This window comes from Sesamum indicum, linkage group LG14, assembly GCF_000512975.1.
Source record: "Sesamum indicum cultivar Zhongzhi No. 13 linkage group LG14, S_indicum_v1.0, whole genome shotgun sequence".
NCBI lineage: Eukaryota > Viridiplantae > Streptophyta > Magnoliopsida > Lamiales > Pedaliaceae > Sesamum > Sesamum indicum.
In genome coordinates, this window is record NC_026158.1 from 1,246,767 (window position 1) to 1,264,577 (window position 17,811).

General features: G+C 37.8%; 4 protein-coding genes across 18 annotated transcripts in view; 3 read left to right on the plus strand and 1 right to left on the minus strand.

Annotated features, from left to right (window-relative positions):
• The window catches only part of LOC105176694, a gene marked incomplete in the record, with an annotated part of 3,293 nt that extends 463 nt beyond the window's left edge, over positions 1-2,830 (plus strand). The window contains 3 exon segments of the mRNA XM_011099585.2: positions 1-59; positions 544-669; positions 1,030-2,830. Coding sequence (XP_011097887.1) covers positions 1-59; positions 544-669; positions 1,030-2,601 — 1,757 coding nt within the window.
• LOC105176695 lies at positions 3,321-6,519 on the minus strand. 15 transcript variants are annotated; one of them, XR_002288293.1, is made up of 4 exons: positions 6,421-6,519; positions 6,003-6,085; positions 5,494-5,668; positions 3,321-3,640 (listed from the first exon to the last, which is right to left on the minus strand). XR_002288293.1 is itself a non-coding variant. In XM_011099587.2 (4 exons), the coding sequence occupies exons 1-4, from the start codon at positions 6,197-6,199 to the stop codon at positions 4,408-4,410; spliced, it is 423 nt and encodes a 140-aa protein (XP_011097889.1). In that variant the 5' UTR covers positions 6,200-6,414; the 3' UTR covers positions 3,928-4,407. The 15 variants fall into 15 exon arrangements, 3 of the variants coding, with proteins under 3 accessions (XP_020554525.1, XP_011097889.1, XP_011097888.1); XR_002288289.1 differs by lacking the exon at positions 6,421-6,519 and adding an exon at positions 3,770-3,920 and having other exon boundaries at positions 5,494-5,569; positions 5,724-6,412; XR_002288290.1 differs by lacking the exon at positions 6,421-6,519 and adding an exon at positions 5,724-5,798 and having other exon boundaries at positions 5,494-5,569; positions 5,897-6,401.
• LOC105176697 (cytochrome P450 716B1) lies at positions 6,715-8,808 on the plus strand. Its single transcript, XM_011099588.2, has 4 exons — positions 6,715-7,237; positions 7,355-7,793; positions 7,928-8,115; positions 8,234-8,808. Exons 1-4 carry the CDS (start codon positions 6,746-6,748, stop codon positions 8,537-8,539), a joined length of 1,425 nt encoding a protein of 474 aa, XP_011097890.1. The 5' UTR covers positions 6,715-6,745; the 3' UTR covers positions 8,540-8,808.
• LOC105176698 (DEAD-box ATP-dependent RNA helicase 32) lies at positions 10,778-17,415 on the plus strand. Its single transcript, XM_011099590.2, has 8 exons — positions 10,778-11,241; positions 12,137-12,412; positions 13,758-14,081; positions 14,625-14,816; positions 14,930-15,085; positions 15,253-15,719; positions 16,177-16,340; positions 16,717-17,415. The coding sequence occupies exons 1-8, from the start codon at positions 10,873-10,875 to the stop codon at positions 17,061-17,063; spliced, it is 2,295 nt and encodes a 764-aa protein (XP_011097892.1). The 5' UTR covers positions 10,778-10,872; the 3' UTR covers positions 17,064-17,415.

Below are 17,811 nucleotides of genomic sequence, written 5' to 3' on the forward strand. Positions count from 1 at the left end.
TGTGGAGGCTGCGGTTGCCGGAGTTCCAGACTGATGTTGGCCAAAGGGTAGGGCTTCAGGTAGTGATCCCTCTCAATCATTGAACCTTTTTAATATATTAATTAAAATTTTCTCATGTTTGTTCAGTTATATGAATTTGCATAAAATTGGAGTTCTTAATCGCACCTGGGAATGTGGATTTGTATATTCCAATAATGGGATTTTCATTTTTGAATCTTTCTTCACATTATTCCTATCAAATTTTGGAGGGGTTTGAATTTCAATCCTGGCTGTACGCTTGATGTAGTGTTTCTGTGTAAAAGACAAAGAACGGAGTACTAATCTTTCGTGTTTAAGATTTCATTTGAAGTGTGTGATGGTAGTAGTCTTTGGGCCATCGTCATCTTCCCTTTACGAGCTTCTATTGCATTGCTTTACATAGCATCTGTACAAATATGGCTATTGTGAGTTTGGTGCTGTTTGAGACTGCTGCTTTTAGAGTAAGGTCTGGTGGATGCTGTTTTTCGTTCATAGTTCATTTTGCTTTTTGATTCCTGCCTGCAGTCTGGAGGTGGCCATTTCGGAGCCATTCATTTCCATCATGTTGACAGAGTGCATGGCTCTCCAGCAAAGGATCCAATACATAATCCGCATTCTGTGTCTGATCCAAAACATGGGCTTTTCTACAAGGTAAAAGTTTCCTGTGGATGTTTCACTTTGAAGTGTTTTATGGAGATGTCATTAGCTACGAGAGTGACGATCTCTTGTAAATAATCATGTTTTATGCTCAATGATGAACCATCACTCAGAATATATCTTACATGTGATTAAGCAACCTTATGTTTCAAAGATCAATGATCGATCAACTTAATATTGCTAGTTGTGAGATGTCTCATCTTGTTCCCTACCTTTAGTAAGAAATATTTTCTATCATTAAGTCAACAAAGATAAGTCTTAGCTTTTCATTCCCCTTCATGTTTGGTTGCGGCTTCTTTCTTCTTGCAGCCTATAGTTTTATTCTTATATTGGACATACTCTTGCATACTGCAGTTCGAGCCGTCATTTCATTTACCAAACTCTGCAATGGAGGGGGCAACAAAGTGGGATCCTGATGGTTGGAAGACATCAGAGGAACTGAAGAAAATATTTGGCCGATCAAACCATCTTGACCAACGAGCCAGTGGTGCCAGAGTAATATCTGCCCTTGAGGCAGAGCTTGATCAGGCTAGAGCCAGAATCAATGAACTTGAAACAGAGCGCAGATCTTCAAAAAAGAAAATCGAGCAATTCTTGCGAAAGCTCAGTGAGGAAAGGGCCGCATGGCGGAGCAGAGAACATGAAAAAATCCGTGCAATTATAGATGACGTGAAAGCTGACTTGAGCAGAGAGAAGAAAAACCGTCAAAGGCTGGAGATAGTCAATTCCAAGCTGGTCAATGAGTTGGCTGATGCCAAATTATCAGCCAAGCGTTATCTGCAGGAATATGAAAAAGAGAGGAAGGCCAGAGAACTGATAGAAGAGGTCTGTGATGAACTAGCCAAGGAAATTGGAGAAGACAAGGCTGAAGTGGAAGCGCTGAAGAGAGAGTCGATGAAGCTTCGGGAGGAAGTGGACGAAGAGAGGAAAATGTTGCAGATGGCTGAGGTTTGGCGTGAAGAACGAGTCCAAATGAAGTTAGTTGATGCCAAGGTGATGCTAGAAGAGAAGTACTCCCAGATGAACCGGCTAATAGCAGATCTCCAGTCTTTCCTGAATTCTAGTAGGACAACCTCAGATTTGGAGGAGTTCAGAAAAGCAGAGTTTCTCCGGCAAGTGGCTGCCTCTGTTAACATACAAGACATCAGGGAGTTGAAATATGAGCCCCCAAATTCAGATGATATTTTCTCTGTCTTTGAAGATATTAATTTTGGGGAATCCAACGAGCGAGAGGTTGAACCATGTGATGGATACAGTCCTGCCAGCCATGCCTCCAAAATTCATACCGTTAGTCCTGACGTGAAAATGCTAAACAAAGACCCTGCTCACAAGCACTCCAATGTATATATAGATCAGAGTGGTGAGCTAGAAGAGGATGCTAGCGAGTGGGAAACTGTGAGCCATCCCGAGGATCAGGGCTCGAGTTATTCACCAGAAGGAAGTGATCCTTCCGTCAACAGAAATTTCCGTGTCAGCAATGTTTCAAGAGCTGGAACAGAATGGGAGAGAAATGGAGGAGAGGAGACGCCAATCATGGAGATCAGTGAAGTCGAGTCAGTGAAAATGAGGCAATCGAGAAAGGGTTCATCCATATCTAAACTGTGGAGATCATATCCAAGCAATGGTGATAATTGCAAGACTATATCAGTTGATGGAAAGAACGGAAGGCTCTCAAATGGTAGACTCTCTAATGGGGCTATCATGTCACCAGATCATGTTTCAGCAAAAGGTGGCCTTAGTCCCCAAGATTTGTCTGGGCAATGGAACTCGCCTGACTCTGGAAATCCACATATAAATCGAGCGATGAAAGGATGCATTGAATGGCCACGTAGTGCACAAAAGAGTAGCTTGAAGGCAAGACTGCTAGAAGCGAGAATGGAAAATCAGAAGATCCAATTGCGCCAGGTTCTGAAGCAGAAGATTTAGTTGTGAATCTGAGTAACCTGTGATCCTTGGTTGCCTACGCCTCTAACCATGCTTGGTAGGAGCAACGTGGGATGTCTTGGGAAAAGCTAAGAATAATTATCATGGTCTAACATTGGGGGGCATTTCAAGAGCTAAAATATTATCGTTCAGATGGATTAGCATCCGTTCTGTGCATTACAAGAAAAAAGACTTTTTCCTACCAAGGAAGACTCACAGCAGAAGGCTGAAATTCGAAGCAAAAACTTTTTTGCTACGAATTAGCTACAAATTCTGGGGGTAGGAAATACGAGCGTATTAAATGCTTCACTACGGACAAAATTTGTAGCGAAACAGTATTTACTAAAAAATATTCGCTTTTATTACAATATCATTTTCGTAGCGAAAATAATTGCAAAAACTACCATCTTTTACTATGACTTCTCGATTGTAGCCATCACATAAGTATTTGTCATAAAAATTTGGCTTTAGTGACAACAACAATTTCGTAGGAAAAATAACAAAAAAAAAAAACTCCACCTTTTCCTACTGAGGTATAATTGTACCAATAAATCTGAAATTTGATTTTGCATTTTTTGGTACAATTATCCTGACGTAGCCAACATCTATACGCAATATCTTTTATTATTTTCTTACTATAAATCTATTTATATTAAGAATTACATTATTCTTAAATTTATAAATATATCTAATAATTAAATTTCATTAAAACAAATATTGCATATAACTAAAGGATTACTATAAGATAATTTGTGGATATACAACTAATATTTGTACCAGCACTGATGCATAACTTGCCAGTCCAACATTATATATTCACTAGCATTACAAATCTAATAACTCAACACGGGCCAACTCATACTTACACTCTCAATACGAAGGAATGCTTTTCCCATGTATACACCTTCTTACGGTCTCTTATAATGTTCCCATGTATACACCTACTGTGGCACATGCGATGCTATTAGCTGCTCAGGTTTCCCCCCGGATGTGCGGTTATCGCATTTGTGCAACATAGATATCAAAATCACCTTCAACAAACCTGAAAAGGGAAAAACCTAAGTTCATTGCTAAAGCGGACGTTAAACCACAGAATTTTGATCAATGATCTAGAGAATATTCTAGTACATATGACATTACGACAAGATTTGACCAGACAGATAAAACAAACTTTTATAATGTATCGTCCAGGCAATTCAAAGACTCTGATTTGTCTTCGTTGCATTAAATTTTAACTGCAAGTGTGAGCTGAGCAAATGCATCAATGCAAGTAGCTTTGGAACACCCTTCTCAAGAATGTTTATCAGATTTGTTATCTGTAGCTGCATAAATACCAAATGTATATCATCTTTAAGTTTTGAATCGAATGCACACTAACAGTTAACTCATTATAAAATGTGTGATCTACTCGCTTGTTCCCTTCTATTGTAACTTTAGGTACTTATGAGTAATTTCACATAGAGTTACTACAAACAAAAAGGTCTGTGAAACTCAGATGCCTCCAAAAGATACCAAAACTGTAGGTAGCAATAATAAGCTGGTCAACTAAGAATCAGCATGTGACTAATATAAGTCACATCATAAAGAACCATTACCAATATGTTTCTATAGTCTTGGTTCAACCACAACAAGAATTTAAGGTATAGCAAGATGGAGGTACTCTTATGGTAGTTTGAGCACTTTTTTATTCTAAGCATGATTTCGCCTTATTTCAAGACTCAGAAAAATAAAGATACTAGTAGGCAGCAGCAATAGTCAAGGTTCCTACAAGTATAAGTTGATGTTCAACTAAAGAAAACTGGAGATTTTTTAAGCAACATCACTACAAACTAACATGAACATTTTGAAAAGAGAATCAACAAGAACGTAATGTTTTCTGACCATTTTAGGACACTCATTTTGCATTTGATTAGAATCATTGGTTGACGGTAACTTATACCCAAGACCTTGTGCTGTTGAATACCTGCTCAGTTTGCATTGATTAAAATCATTGGTTTACCATAACTTACACCCATAACTTATACAAAAACTTCAAAGAAACAATAATCAATATGTCAAAACCCCAACCAAAGTACCAAAACATCAACCAAAAATACCAACTAAAATACCAAAATCCCATCCAGCATATTCTGCTGCAGCATAATTAGATTATGCTGCAGAATTTAATTCTACAGCTCCACTAGAATTTCAGTTGCTGCTTCATAATACATATCCATATATCCACCATTTTCACCATTTGATCAAATATATGCGCCACTTTCACCATTTTATGAACCTAAAGTTTAGCCATTCAACAAGCATTGCAAAACTTCTCTTTTAGGAGATAATACATATAAAATGAAGTTGTGCAATGTGAAAATTGTTCTAAGCATCCTTGCAGCTCTGTTGTTGGTGTATATATTTGATATATAACACATGAACCCAAAATATAACTACAGGACCATAACTTTATTATCCATATCACGAGTTAGCTCATCTTCATAACAGATGAACAAATTCATATTTTAGTTTTGAAATGAATAGTAATTGCAGTCTTCTAGCTTCAGCTCAATTCTTTACTTATATCTTCAATGATTCAAGCAAACCTAGTTTCTCATAATTCTAAAAGAACATGTATTAAGCCAAATTATTGTGAATCCATGGATTATATCTGAAAAAGGGTGGTTATCCAGAGTTGCATTTTGACCCCTGAACTACGTGTTTAATATTCGAAGCAAAAATTGAATATTTGCAATCACTTGACCTAAAATCCCCAGATCATTTTAACCTAGTTTCTCTGTGTGGCGATTTTCCACAACTTCAAGAAATCAAGTGACCCGGTGAATGTTTGTGCGCTATTATCAGATCCAAGAAACAATCTATGCTGGATACACAAGGATGGTTCGAAGCTATTACCTGGGCTTTTCTTGAAGAAGCCGAAGGCGCGGGAGAGAAGCTGACGGTGCTTGCGAAGACCAAAATGACCGAGAACCTAACATTGGTCTGTGTGAGAAAAGGTGTAACAGTATGTGTGTATACTCAATTTCAACGTTTCTGAAGTGAGTGTTGGACGCTTTCGAACCTGAAACAACTGAAAAATACCAATACATATAGATGTTGTGAGGGAGAAGGAGTAAGAAGTATACCAAGAGAAGGCTGGAGTTTCGCGACCGTGGTTGAAGCTTCAAAAATGGCTAGCAAGGCTTGTACGTTGTAAGTTGCTACGTAATGTTAATAAACCAGTTCTTGATACAGATGGAAACATACAGATTCGGTTGTATATGTAATTTTGCATCAGACAGTTACTTCAATTGATTACCTCTAGTAATTATTCACTAGCCCTGAACCTCCTACATTGAAATTCATTCAGTTCTAGGTACAGCATACGAGTTTTGCGGCTTAGCTCATAATCTAGGTGCTGCTACCTGGTACGTTGATCAGCCGGTCCAGGTTCTGGAAAATCTGCGCACACAATTTTGCCAATTTGAAGTCTTTCAAGTCAGCCAACCTGCAGCGGGGCAAAAACATACTGTCAATTTTGGAACAAGAACTTGTTAAGCGACAAAATATCATGCTGAATTTGCTGTCCAAACTCAGTACGACTAAACAACTTTGGAGGCATCGCCACAGCACTGTTTTCTTCCGTCGTTCTGATGGGGTTATTCGCTAAATACTCCTCCCTAAAGGACGAGATTGTGTTCCTAAAAAACACGAAAATATCCTCAAATATGATAAGGACCGTATGTTTTTACCAATTGTCGTTCGATTGTTTGACTAGTATATTTATGATTATGGGATCTAATTGATCAAACCCAACTTTCATTACAATCCCAACTCACTTACGCGTGCCACCTCAACAAATCCAACGTGCTATTGCTTTTCAGTCCTAGGTTTCGGGTTCATTCCCACTTGAAGTAGACGGATCGCCATCGACTCGTTCAAGTTGGGCAACTTCGGTCCACGACCCATTCTTTTCAGACATGAATTATGCAGAAAGGAATCATTGACCTAATGGAAGCACCACCAATAAAGATGCCTTCCCGGTAACCGACAAAAGCCCTCATGACCAGACAACATATTAGCGTTGTAATAGTCCGATGCTTCATCAGTTGATGTTCAACCATAATATTTGCTAATCTTAAACTCTCTCTCTCTCTCTCTCTCAGACATGAACATCTTCCTCCTCCTTTCACTACTACTCTTACCAATCTTCTTTCTCCTTACCAGGAGAGGAAAACCATTGAAAAGGGTACCCCCAGGATCACTAGGAATACCAATTCTTGGGCAAAGTCTTGGCCTTCTCCGGGCTATGAGGACCAACACTGCTGAAAAATGGATGGCAGAGAGAGCTAAAAGATATGGCCCAATCTCCAAAATGAGTCTCTTTGGTAAACCAACTGTTTTCATCTACGGGCAGGCTGCCAACAAGTTTGTCTTCACAAGTGATGGGAGCAAACTGAGTAATCAGCAGACGGATTCGGTGAGGATGATACTTGGCGACCGATGTTTGCTGGAACTCAGCGGTGAAGATCATAAGCGGGTGAGAAATGCTCTTTCTTCGTTTCTCAAACCGGATAGCTTAAAGAATTATGTCGGGAAGATTGAAGATGAAGTGATGAGGCACCTGGAAATGCATTGGCAGGGGAAACAGAAGGTCACGGTATGTTTAAAAACTTGGCATGGAAAGTTTTGTAACTTCAAAGGGGAATGAACATATATTTATACTATTTGCCAAGAAAGTTGTTATTTAACCATAATTTGTATGGTGGTGATGCAGGTTTTACCGCTGATGAAGACACTGACATTCAACATCATATGCTCCCTTCTTTTTGGGCTTGAAAGAGGAGCACGACGAGACGCGTTTGTAGAGTATTTCCAGCAGATGATTGAAGGGATGTGGTCAATCCCAATCAACATGCCCTTCACACGCTTCAACCGCAGCCTCAAGGCCAGTGCCAAGGTCCAGAAAATGCTGAGAGACCTTATATGTGAGAAGAGGAGTGAACTCGAAAAGGGAGCGCCACCTCATCAAGATCTCATTACCTGTTTGCTCAGCATCCGTGGAAACGACAACAATGAACTTGTGTCTGAAGATGAGATTATACACAACGTCATGCTCATTATGGTCGCAGGGCACGACACTTCCTCCGTCCTCATTACTTTTATCATCCGACTCTTGGCAAATGATAAGACCATACTCGAAGCAGTTCTGAAAGGCACGATCATGACTTCTCTCCTCGTTTCTTGTTTTTCTTCTTCACATCTTTCTTAGGATTCCCGAATAGTTGGAAAGCTTCTTGAAAAATCAAGAAGAATGATTCTTGGCCGTTTCTTGTTTGGCGATTTACAGAGCAAGAGGAGATCAGGAACAGCAAGCTTTCTAGAGAATTGCTGACATGGGAAGATCTAGGGAAGATGAAGTACACCTGGAGGGTGGCAATGGAGACTCTTCGGACAACTCCTCCCATATTTGGAGGATTTAGAAAGACAGTAGAGGACATTGAGTATGAAGGGTACTTGATTCCAAAAGGATGGCAAGTAAGTCAAAGCACCTTCAGACCCTTCCATTTATCTGCATGAAACCAGCCAAATATAATCTGTTAGGATAAACTTTGTAAGAACTGATGATGTCTAAATCTTATTGATATATACACAGATATTCTGGGTCACAAGCATGACTCACATGGACGGCGATATTTTTCCAGAACCATCAAAATTTGATCCAGACCGGTTTGGAAATGCAGCAGCCATACCGCCTTACTGTTTCGTTCCATTTGGCGGGGGCCCTCGTATTTGTCCAGGGTACGAGTTCGCCAAGATTGAAACTCTTGTAACAATTCATCCCCTGATCACTCATTTTACATGGAAACTCTGCTGCAAGGACGACAGCTTCCGAAGGGACCCCATGCCTGTACCTACTCAAGGACTCCCAGTCCAACTTGTGTCGAAGAAGCTGCTTTGACTTGAGATAGATTCTGCCAGAACTGCTACTGAGAAGCAGCAAAAACCTCTGGATTTTCTACCTGCTGATAAGTTCTCTGTGCCCTCAGAGCATATAATGGCTTGCTGTATTAGTACTAATGATCAAATCCCAGAGACCAAACAAAAGAAAAAGAATTGTTCTTTCCCACTTAGAATCTGTTTATTGTTTGGTTCCTCAGTTCAGTTGGCAACCTTGTCATGGTTTGATATTACATGTTTGATCTACTGATACGAGAAATTCTACCAGGTTCGGCCAAATTTGGACCAATCAATATAATTAGTGTACCATTTAGGAAAATTGACCAGTCACATGGCAAGTGTAATACATTTGCAATATACTTGCTCTATAATTGATTTGGTTCGACTAAATCTAATCTGGACAAGAATTTTCTGATACGGAAGCTCTACACAACCTAAACACTAGTACTCCAAATTCTAGATTGGATTTCCATTTTCAAATTCTATTGCATCTTCTGTTTTATACAGAAGATTACGTTATTAATTTTAGGGTAAATTACACTAACATCCCTTAAAATTAGATTCAGAGATAAAAACAATCCCCACCTTTTTATATAATTACAAATACATCTTTTGAAATTATTATTGTAATTACAACTACACTTTTATTCAGAATCAAAAGCTTATACAAGCACCCTCAAAAGCATTATACTAACACCTTTCAGGATGCTTAAATATACTTTTCATTCTGTAACTTATGCGTTTTCACGTTTTAGTTTTTATCTTTTTAGGATTGCAAATTGGTGCAGTGTCTTTTTTATTTTCGTGATTTTAGTCTTCCGCCACCGAAAATTACAAATACGAACGAGTGGCTTCTTTTAAATTGGGGTTTTGTTCTGATTGCCCCCTTTCTGCTTGAATGGAACCAATTAATAAAAAGACTAAACTTCAATTTATCTCTCTGTATTTTTGTAAAAAAATTGAAAAACCCCTTTGTATTTTCAAAATAAACAAAACCTCCTCTGTATTTTATAAAACTCATCCCCGACCCATCTATATAGTGTTCTTTAAGGTGAGATTTGCAATTTCCGATGATGGATGACCAAAATTGCGAAAAAAAGAAAAAATACAAGACCAATTTATAACTCTGGAAACATAAGAAGTTAAAACGCCAGAGCGCATAAGTTACAGGACAAAAAATACATTTAAGCCTTTATAAATGTTTCAATTCTCTATTACCTCAAAACAATAAATTTATAGAATTTGCAATTAGTTCATTCAATTTTATAAAAAAAAATATTTATAATAAATTTATGAAACTTTTTTTTTTTGTTATTTATACTTTCTAACATATCTATACTATTGCTCAAAAACTTTCAATTTAAGTTGCAATGATATAAATAGTAAAATAAATTTTAAAATCACAACTATATAATAATCATTATACAATAACTATCATATAAAAATTATGCAAAACTTATTTTAGAATTAATACACTTTTTATTGAACTAAATTGTTAATCTCTATAAAATTAATTTTGGAGGTAAAAATGCAATTAAAGCATTTATAAAAAATTACTAGAGTTAAGAGATACAATTGAGAATAGGGGGAGTTTTAATTGATTCAAGGCCAGAACCCTAACAACATTTGCATCATGTTGCTATGATATGATATTCAATTGAGAATAGGGGAGTCTCCGTCCGGGTTTCATCAATTTTTATGGTGAACTAATCAAAATAATATTGTGGATTATAAATTATTATTTTATTAATTTTAAATTTTTTATTGATTAAATGAATAATTCTTTTTATAATTTTTTAAAATTTTCATCCAACTCATTCGTTTTGTTTTTTTTTTTAAAGAAAATAACAAGGCAAAGTCGACAAGAAAAAATTATCTTTTCGTCCTTTAATTTTACCATTTATTAGATTTAATCCTATAAGTATGTTAATTAACTAATTAGTCCTGTAAGTTTGCAAAATTAAAAGATGAAAAAAATAATTTTCCCAAATCGACAATTCCAACGCTCCTTGTTTTAACATTCAATTCAAAAATTGTATAATTTCATCAAATATTAGGATTATAGACAAAAATAACGGATATTCATATTTATATAAAATCTTAACAAAGTTGGTTGTAATTTATTTTTATTAAAAAAGATTAAATTTATAAATACATAGAATTTTTATATTGTTGAAAATTCTTACACATTATAAAGAAGTATAAATAAGATATTATATTATAACTGGTTGAGGGGTGTGGTAGTAGCACACCTTCATTCCACACCACGGCCGAAAATAAGGTACTTGATAAACCCTAGTCTCCAAAACCCTGAGCCAAGTAATCGCCTGAACAATGAGAAGACCTAAATCGAAGAAATTCAAGCTACAGAGCCGCCTCTCGGAGGTGAAAGAGATCGAATTGCTCGAATCATGGATAGCTTCGGGGAAGCCCGACTCAGGTTCCAACCCCCTATCACTCCCTCCGCCGCCAAAAGGGGCACCGATCGGCAGACTACCAGACGGCTCCTTCTCGCCTTACGCTGGGTCGGAGAAGTTTAGTCAATTGCCTCTGTCCAAGAGAACGAAAGATGGGTTAGCGGACGCGAAGTATTCGAAAATGACCGACATTCAGAGGGCTTCTCTCCCACATTCGCTCTGCGGGCGGGATATACTCGGAGCTGCGAAAACTGGTTCTGGCAAGACTTTGGCGTTTGTTATTCCGGTTAGTGTTCGAAATATAGTTTCGTTCTTGTGTGTTTGGGTGTGTCTGTGTGCGTAAAGAGGTTTTTTGGGTGTTTTTGTTTGGAGTTGTTGTGGACTCAACTAGCTGCTGGATTAATGGAGATTGGGTATAATTGCCTGGCACTTTGTGCTTTGCCCGTGGAGGTTTGAATACCCTGTTGATATAGGTAATTGTTATTCGAGAAATATTAGTATGAAGTTGGACGACATTAAGTCCTTTTTTTATCCTAGTTTCACCACTCCATGTATGATTTCGTACGGAATTATTTGTCTTCAATTCCAACAATTCCATTTGTAGTCTAGTAGCACAGGGTGGAACTCAATATGATAGTGTTCATGTTCTCAGACTTTCGCAACTCAATTGTGTTTCTCTGAGGAACTGGGTTAAATTTGAGCATTAGCAACTCATGATATTTTTTGTTGTGAAGGAAATGCAGAATAAAGTAGAAATATTTCTAAAAAGTCTCCTGTCATCCCTGTATTAACTATAGAACTGATAATTTTGCTTGTGATTATGTTCAGTGAAAAATGAGGTTATCAATTCTGTAAAATAGTTATTTGACCTATGAATGATGCTACCATGAGCACTTAATTTTCTCAAACTGATGCCCTTTTATATCCATCAGAGGATATTGATAGGGCGCAAGCTTTGCATGGAAGGCACTTTATTCAGATCAAGTCAACCAAATATGAAAATGCATTTGTTCTTTCTCTTAGCAACATTGTGTGGATATACAGTGCTACATCATTTTGTCTTGTTTGTTTCTTTCAGACAATTGAAATGAGAAATTTTGGAAAATTTTCCATTTATCTATGTATAACATTGTGCTCTATAGAGTATGAATTGTAAGAACGTTTTATCCACTTGTTCTCAGGTTTTGGAGAAGCTATACAGGGCTAGATGGGGGCCAGAGGACGGGGTGGGATGCATCATCATGTCTCCCACAAGGGAATTAGCGGGCCAGCTTTTTGAAGTATTAAAATCTGTTGGGAAGCACCATGGCTTCAGTGCTGGCCTTCTGATTGGTGGCCGTAAAGATGTTGATGCAGAGAAAGAGCGTGTAAATGAGTTGAACATTCTGGTCTGCACCCCAGGAAGGCTTCTTCAGCACATGGATGAGACTCCTAATTTTGAGTGTTCACAACTTCAGGTCTTCTTTTGACAGAAATGGTTTTCTATCCATTTCATCCTTCTTGCTCTTCTGTTGTGTTGAAGCTATAGGATGCATGACAGAGTGATTTTCTTTTTATACCATAGTAGTCAGTGGCGCACGGCGCACAATGGCGCCAAGGGCTCCTGGAGCCATGGCGCACAGCGCATGGCGCGGCGAGCGCCTTTTCAAAGGATGGCGCAAATATAAGAGATAATCTATATATTTATATAATTAGTATTATTTTGATTAGATTAATGTACAAGGAGTTAAATAAGACATATAAAACAACAAATTGAACATAACAAAACTTCATATAATTAAATCATCCCAAAAAAAAAAACACTAACAGAACAATTAAAGCACTCAAAGATCAATAAAATGACATCAATTTCAAAGATTCAATCGGCATAATTAGAGCTTGTACTGCTGTACACGCCAAAAATATCGGCATAATTAGAGCTTGTACTGCTGTACACGCCAAAAATTAACTTAGGAAATTAGGGTTTATTAAGTTTTTTTTTTTAGGGTTTATACTTAGGAAATTCCTTTTATATTTTGGAAATTAGGGTTTATTAACTTAATTTTTCTTTTTTAATTCATGGGCCTGGGCAGCCCAGCCAAAACCCAGGTCGCCCAGGCCCTTTTCTTGCATCGCGCACCTGGCGCGCGCCTGGGCAGCGCCGAAAAGGCGCCCAGGCGCGCGCTATGGCAGCGCCATTCTGAAGGCGTGCGCCATGCGCCATGCGCCATGGCGCGCGCCATCCCGCGCCATTGGCTACTATGTTTTATACAATTAAGTATTTTTTGCCTTCCACTCTTGGCTTGTCTTTGTGAATGCTGTGTAAATGATGGAGTAATTACAGTGGTTCTTTTAAATTATTTATATGCTAAAATATCTTGTTTACAACTTTAATTATCATTAATTATCATTCCCAATTTGGTGTATAGCTTCCTATTTGTGTGTGCCATTATTTTTTCTCTTTACCATTTCTGATTACCCCCCTCCTTTTAACTGTTGGTATATGGATTTAAGTAAATTTTCTTTTAGTTGCTTTGACATTTTCCTTTGAGCTTGAGCTTGGATCAAGCTTCTCAGTATTTGTACTGCGTTCTTTCCTGTATAATGTGTCACATTCTTGATTTTTCTTCACTTGTTTGCACGTTCTGTTGTGAGGCATGCTGCCTGTTTTTTTAGTTGGGTGTTGGGAATATAATATTGCCAGAGTGCACCCCCTTCCAGGTTTTTAGATTCTGATTACTGGTTTCATTTATTTTTCCCCTGGGAAATTTTTTTACTTAATAATAGTAGAGGGTAACTTGGGTGTTTCTGGCCAGGAAACAGGTGTTGGTTCTTGATGAGGCAGATCGTATTCTTGATGTGGGATTTAAGAAGGAATTAAATGCAATAATATCTCAATTACCAAAACATAGACAGACCTTACTATTCTCCGCCACCCAAACGAAGTCAGTTCAAGATCTTGCAAGACTAAGTCTGAAAGATCCGGAGTACCTGAGTGTACATGAGGAGTCTGCAACTGCTACTCCTAATCGTTTGGAGCAGACAGCTATGGTTGTTCCTCTTGACCAAAAGCTGGACATGTTGTGGAGTTTTATAAAGGCACATCTTAATTCGAGAATATTGGTATTTCTTTCAAGCTGCAAGCAGGTAATACTTTTGTCCATTTATCTGTATTGGAGCTCATAGTTTAGCTTGAGTTGTATCATCAAGTTTCTAAAACTTAATTATCATGACTGATCTTTGTGTACTTCTTAATTATCTTGACTGTGTATGGTTGGTTATTTATTTTCTTTGAATGGAGGAGATCTCATGAATTTTCTCCACTCTCTATACAGATGACTAGTTGCTCTTCCTATATGATTGAGATGAGTGCTTGTTATACCACAGTTATTTTATTCTGTCATAGGTCCTTCAAAGGAGTATCTGTTGGGCTGTACTTTATGTAATTTGAGTGTATTCATAATTCTGGGGGTGTGGATAGATGTGTGGAGTTTGTTTTGCATTCTTGGATTTGTATTTTTCTGGTCCAACATTTGGGGGATGTAACTGTACCCTTGAAACTTATGTTGCATACTTGCATTTACACTATCTTTTATGGAGTCGGCTTTTGGCCCCACTTTGTCATCCACTTGGTTTTCTCCCATAGACACTGATCCCAAGAACTGTACACATTGTTGTGCATCACTACAGGTAAGATTTGTATTTGAAACATTCAAGAAACTCCGACCTGGTATTCCATTGAAATGTCTCCATGGAAGGATGAATCAGGAGAGACGGATGGGGATTTATGCACAATTTTGTGAGAAGCGTTCTATTCTGTTTTCCACTGATGTTGCGTCAAGAGGGCTTGATTTCAACAAGGCTGTTGATTGGGTTGTCCAGGTTGGTTTTCACTTTTTCCCTAAACCAAATACCCCAAGTCTTGTCATCTCAGATGCCACTGTTGGCCTATAATGAACTTCTGAAGTATTAAGTTGATTGCTTGTCACTTTCAGGTGGATTGCCCAGAAGATGTCGCTTCTTACATACACAGAGTGGGGAGGACTGCTCGTTACCTTTCTGGTGGGAGATCCATCTTATTCCTTATGCCGTCAGAGACAAAGATGCTAGACAAATTACAAGAAAAGAAGATACCAATTCGATTTATTAAGGTCCAATCATCTCTTCAAATTGACTATGCAAGTGATTCATAGTTGTGTTTCATTGATGAAGTAGCAAACTTTAGAATTTTATTATTTCAATTTATATACCATGCCATCTCGTGCTATGGGTTTTTTCACTGCACGCCTTTATGGACACCTGTATCAATTCCGTGCAGGCAAATACAAAAAGATTGCAACCTGTCTCTGGTTTGTTGGCAGCTTTGTTGGTCAAGTACCCCAATCTACAGTATTTGGCTCAGAGAGCCTTTATAACTTATTTGAGATCCATCCATAAACAGCGTGATAAAGAGATTTTTGAAGTCACTAAACTTCCGATTGATGAATTCGCTGCATCATTGGGTCTTCCCATGACCCCCAAGGTCCGTTTTCTCAAACAAAAAGTCAAGGACAAAAAAGTCCTGGAAGGTTTGACCCTGGTACCAGAAAGCAATTCTGACAAGAATGCTTCGGAACTCTTAGGAGGAACTTTGGCCACTGGCACTCCTAAAAAAGCAGAACTGGAGCTGGATGAGGTTTTGGCCACTGGCAGGCCTGAGAAAGCAGAACTGGAGCTGGGTGAGGGTTTTCTTCTGGAAAAGGATGCTCAGCATGTGGAGGAAGCAACTGATATCAGAGTTGATGTGTATGTTATCATTCAATTCTTGTTTTATTTTCATATATATGAGTTTTGCTTTTTTTCCTTTTTCTGAAAGGGTGAATTTTGCTATTTTTAAGAACCTTAATTTTGGAAGAGATGACTACAAGCAGTGCCATTTGAATGGTGAAAGTCTATGTGTTTGAAGGGAAAAATTGGTGCGGCCTTGAAATGAGTAGAGAAAGTTATTTGATTGCTGATTCTCCTTTATTTCTTACAATATAGGCATTACTGTTTCTTTTATTCATTTATAATAATAATACTTGGAAAAAAGTTACAGTTCTAGGTTTTAGTCAGTTTGGATCATTTATCATCTTCAGTTGAGCCCTGCAATTAGCTTGTTGCTTGTACTAATGTGGCGATTTTTTTTAGTCCGTTGTAATAGTTAATTCTTATTATCTTTATTTTCTAACTTTGATGGGTTTTCATATCTGCTCCTTTGTAGGCCTGCCACTAGGGTTTTAAAGAAAAAGAAGTTGAAGATCAATGTGCATAGACCTGTGGGTACCAGGGTTGTGTTTGATGATGAAGGCAACACCTTACCGCCACTTGCAAAACTAGCTGACACCAAGACTGGGTCTGATTCTGTTAACCTGGACAAGGACAAAGGTATGCTTTAATGCCTTGGATATTTTAAATTTCCTAGCAATATGCTATATTGGGGCATCCACTATTAGAAATGGTGAGTTAAAGATAATGGGTCCATGATTTTAAAGGTTTGGTTATTCAATCTAGTTTTGACTTGAGTTTGAACTATGCTCCTTCAATTGTTTGATAAACCGTAAAGTGTGCACAGGCCTCTTGTAAAGGTAGTTTTTAAGCAAATAGACAATTGAATTAAAGGTAGTTCCATGTGTGAAATATTCTCCATTTTTGTCCATGAAAAGTTCATCTGTGTATTACAAATCGTTTCATGGCTGATCTATGAATTTGACTTGGTGATTGATCTGTAGCCCTAAAGTTTTTTGTGCTTCCCATCTTGCAGTAAGTCAAAGATACGCGGAGTTGAGAGAAGAAATGAAAGTTGTGGACAAGGTAGATAAAGCCTTGGACCGGCAACGTCGGAAAGAAAAGCGCATCAAAGAAAAGATGAAGTGGAAGAGAGGTAGAGATGAGGAGGAAGGTGATGTAGAAAGTGAAGATATCTCTGGTTCAGACGGAGAAGCAACTAATGGCAGACGTAATAAGAAAGCCAAGGTCTACTTTGACAGTGACAGTGATGATGGTGAGACGAAGAAGGCCCAGGATAATGCTGGCTTGGTAACATCTGCCATTACACTGGCCGAGCAAGAGGAATTGGCTCTTAAGTTATTGAGTTCAATGCATTCATAGATCGTCATTATTTATCCGCTGCAGCCACCTTTGCTGCTCTCCTGGTTGGGTTCTGTTGGGAGAAAGTAGCTTATTTGGTTCTTGGAGGGACATAAAGAAACTTTGAAGTTGTATATTCGCCTGTCCCCTCGTAAAACTATTGCTCTAGGCAACAAAATTTTGTAGTCTACATATACTTTTCTTCCCCTGAAAAACTGTCGTAGATGATGAGCTACTTCAATTTTGAAATGTATACTGTGAGAATAGAGAGGCCTCCTGCCTTCCTGGTTAGTATTTAAATCTTGTTGTCTGTTTCTGTAACTGGGATTTAGATTTCGCAGGTTAATACTAATCTTTCTGGTTGTTTGGTGTCTTTTGATCCATTTTTATGTACATTCAATTTTCAATTTTCTTGAATTGTTATTATTTATTTTTTTTGAGTAAAGAATTTTCTTGAAAATTTAGAAAAACATAAAGCAGAGGATATTTTCTTTTCTTTCTTTTTTAAAGAAAAATAATCGAAATCCAACTACATTACGTCGTCTACACCTCAAATTCTGTACACAATTTGAATTGGAATACTAGGATAAATTTACTATTTTGTCCACCCACTCTCAGTTATTTTGTCTGCTACATTATCTAATGTTGTGTGTTCTCATTTCTTTTGTTTAGTTTGGAATATGGAAAGCAGGTTTTATTTGCATACCAAGAGCTCCTCAATTTGAGTTCTATGAATGTAGGTATCGGCAGTATGTAATTTTAAGTTTTT

Coding starts and splice junctions, on each gene's coding strand:
- LOC105176695 (XM_011099586.2), bottom strand. CDS start 6,150: ATGATATTTTGTCGCTTAACAAGTTCTTGTTCCAAAATTGACAGTATG. Junction 5,669..6,002: donor CCGGCTGATCAACGTACCAG/GTAGCAGCACCT, acceptor GGTATTTTTCAG/TTGTTTCAGGTTCGAAAGCG. Junction 4,562..5,493: donor CTTCTTCAAGAAAAGCCCAG/GTAATAGCTTCG, acceptor CAAACTGAGCAG/GTATTCAACAGCACAAGGTC.
- LOC105176697 (XM_011099588.2), top strand. CDS start 6,746: ATGAACATCTTCCTCCTCCTTTCACTACTACTCTTACCAATCTTCTTT. Junction 7,238..7,354: donor AGGGGAAACAGAAGGTCACG/GTATGTTTAAAA, acceptor GTGGTGATGCAG/GTTTTACCGCTGATGAAGAC. Junction 8,116..8,233: donor TGATTCCAAAAGGATGGCAA/GTAAGTCAAAGC, acceptor ATATATACACAG/ATATTCTGGGTCACAAGCAT.
- LOC105176698 (XM_011099590.2), top strand. CDS start 10,873: ATGAGAAGACCTAAATCGAAGAAATTCAAGCTACAGAGCCGCCTCTCG. Junction 14,082..14,624: donor TTCTTTCAAGCTGCAAGCAG/GTAATACTTTTG, acceptor GCATCACTACAG/GTAAGATTTGTATTTGAAAC. Junction 14,817..14,929: donor CTGTTGATTGGGTTGTCCAG/GTTGGTTTTCAC, acceptor TGTCACTTTCAG/GTGGATTGCCCAGAAGATGT.